The following is a 1029-nucleotide window of genomic DNA, read 5'->3' on the forward strand; positions in this document are numbered from 1 at the left end:
AATCTACTATACTATATAACTGAGTAATGTGATCAAAACCGGATGAGTACAGAAAAAGTTGTTTACGAACAAGTGCTATAGATGAAGGTGACCGTGATGTATGCAGCAGAATGGAAATCAGTTTACGCTTATGGATCTTCCCCGCATCACTATGTGTAGTTAAAGAAGTTAACCAATGAAGCATCTAAAATTCTATTTTGTCACTGCACTTGATACGCACAAATTATGGGTGGTGCTTCATTAATTCTCCTTTTGCGGGAAAGTTCATGTCATGATTATTCTCACTCAGTTGAATGGGCGTGAATATAATTGACCTTGCTCCAGTTATAAGGTAAATTCTTTCATTGGGGCATCAGCAAACTTGAAAATATTGTTTAGCCTACAATTTAAAGGAAAAAATGACCTATTCTTCTTGAGTGACCTACTCAGAGCTTGACTTTACCTTGAGGATCATCTTTATTGCCTCTCCGTTGCCAACTCGAGCAGCCATGTGCAGAATAGTACACTCGGTGCCACGTTCGTCTTTGACTCTCTTGTTTACATTCGCATGGGTTTCGAGAGCCTTTTCCAGCGCCTGTATGTCTCCATGCTTCATGGCCAGCTCTAGGGCTTCGTCAGGACTGGACTGAAGAATAAAGTAAAGAATATCATGCTAGCATCGATTATTCATGCCATCGGAATGGCGTAATGACATATAAAACCTATGGAATCTTATGCATGGATGTAGACTATGCTTTTAGATATAAGTATAGTCACTATGTTATACATGCAACACACAGTGGCACTGGCTGTCTTGCAAAATACTGACTGGCACTGGTAGGGCTGCGGCGGCCTCTGAACTGAGCCCACAACCCATTCTGATTGTTGAGGAACTCCAAGGATTATTTCTTCGTTTTTTCTTTCTTTTTTGACGCCTATGCTTTGTAGGTGCTTCTTAATTTTCTTTATATTTTAAACCTTTTAAAAGATACGGCGCAGCATGCGAAGGTATGGATACATCATCTGTCGGAAAATGATACAGCACATTAG

The 1029-nt window shown here is 40.1% G+C and overlaps 1 protein-coding gene across 1 annotated transcript in view; it reads right to left on the reverse strand.

Moving 5' to 3' along the window:
• LOC119586038 (ankyrin repeat domain-containing protein 6-like) overlaps positions 1-998 on the reverse strand; it is a gene marked incomplete in the record, with an annotated part of 31841 nt that extends 30843 nt beyond the window's left edge. Inside the window, 2 exon segments of the mRNA XM_037934742.1 lie at positions 443-625; positions 809-998. Coding sequence (XP_037790670.1) covers positions 443-625; positions 809-856 — 231 coding nt within the window.
• Positions 999-1029: the final 31 nt, after the last annotated feature.

The sequence above is a fragment of the Penaeus monodon genome, chromosome 20 (assembly GCF_015228065.2).
Source record: "Penaeus monodon isolate SGIC_2016 chromosome 20, NSTDA_Pmon_1, whole genome shotgun sequence".
In the NCBI taxonomy this organism is placed as follows: domain Eukaryota; kingdom Metazoa; phylum Arthropoda; class Malacostraca; order Decapoda; family Penaeidae; genus Penaeus; species Penaeus monodon.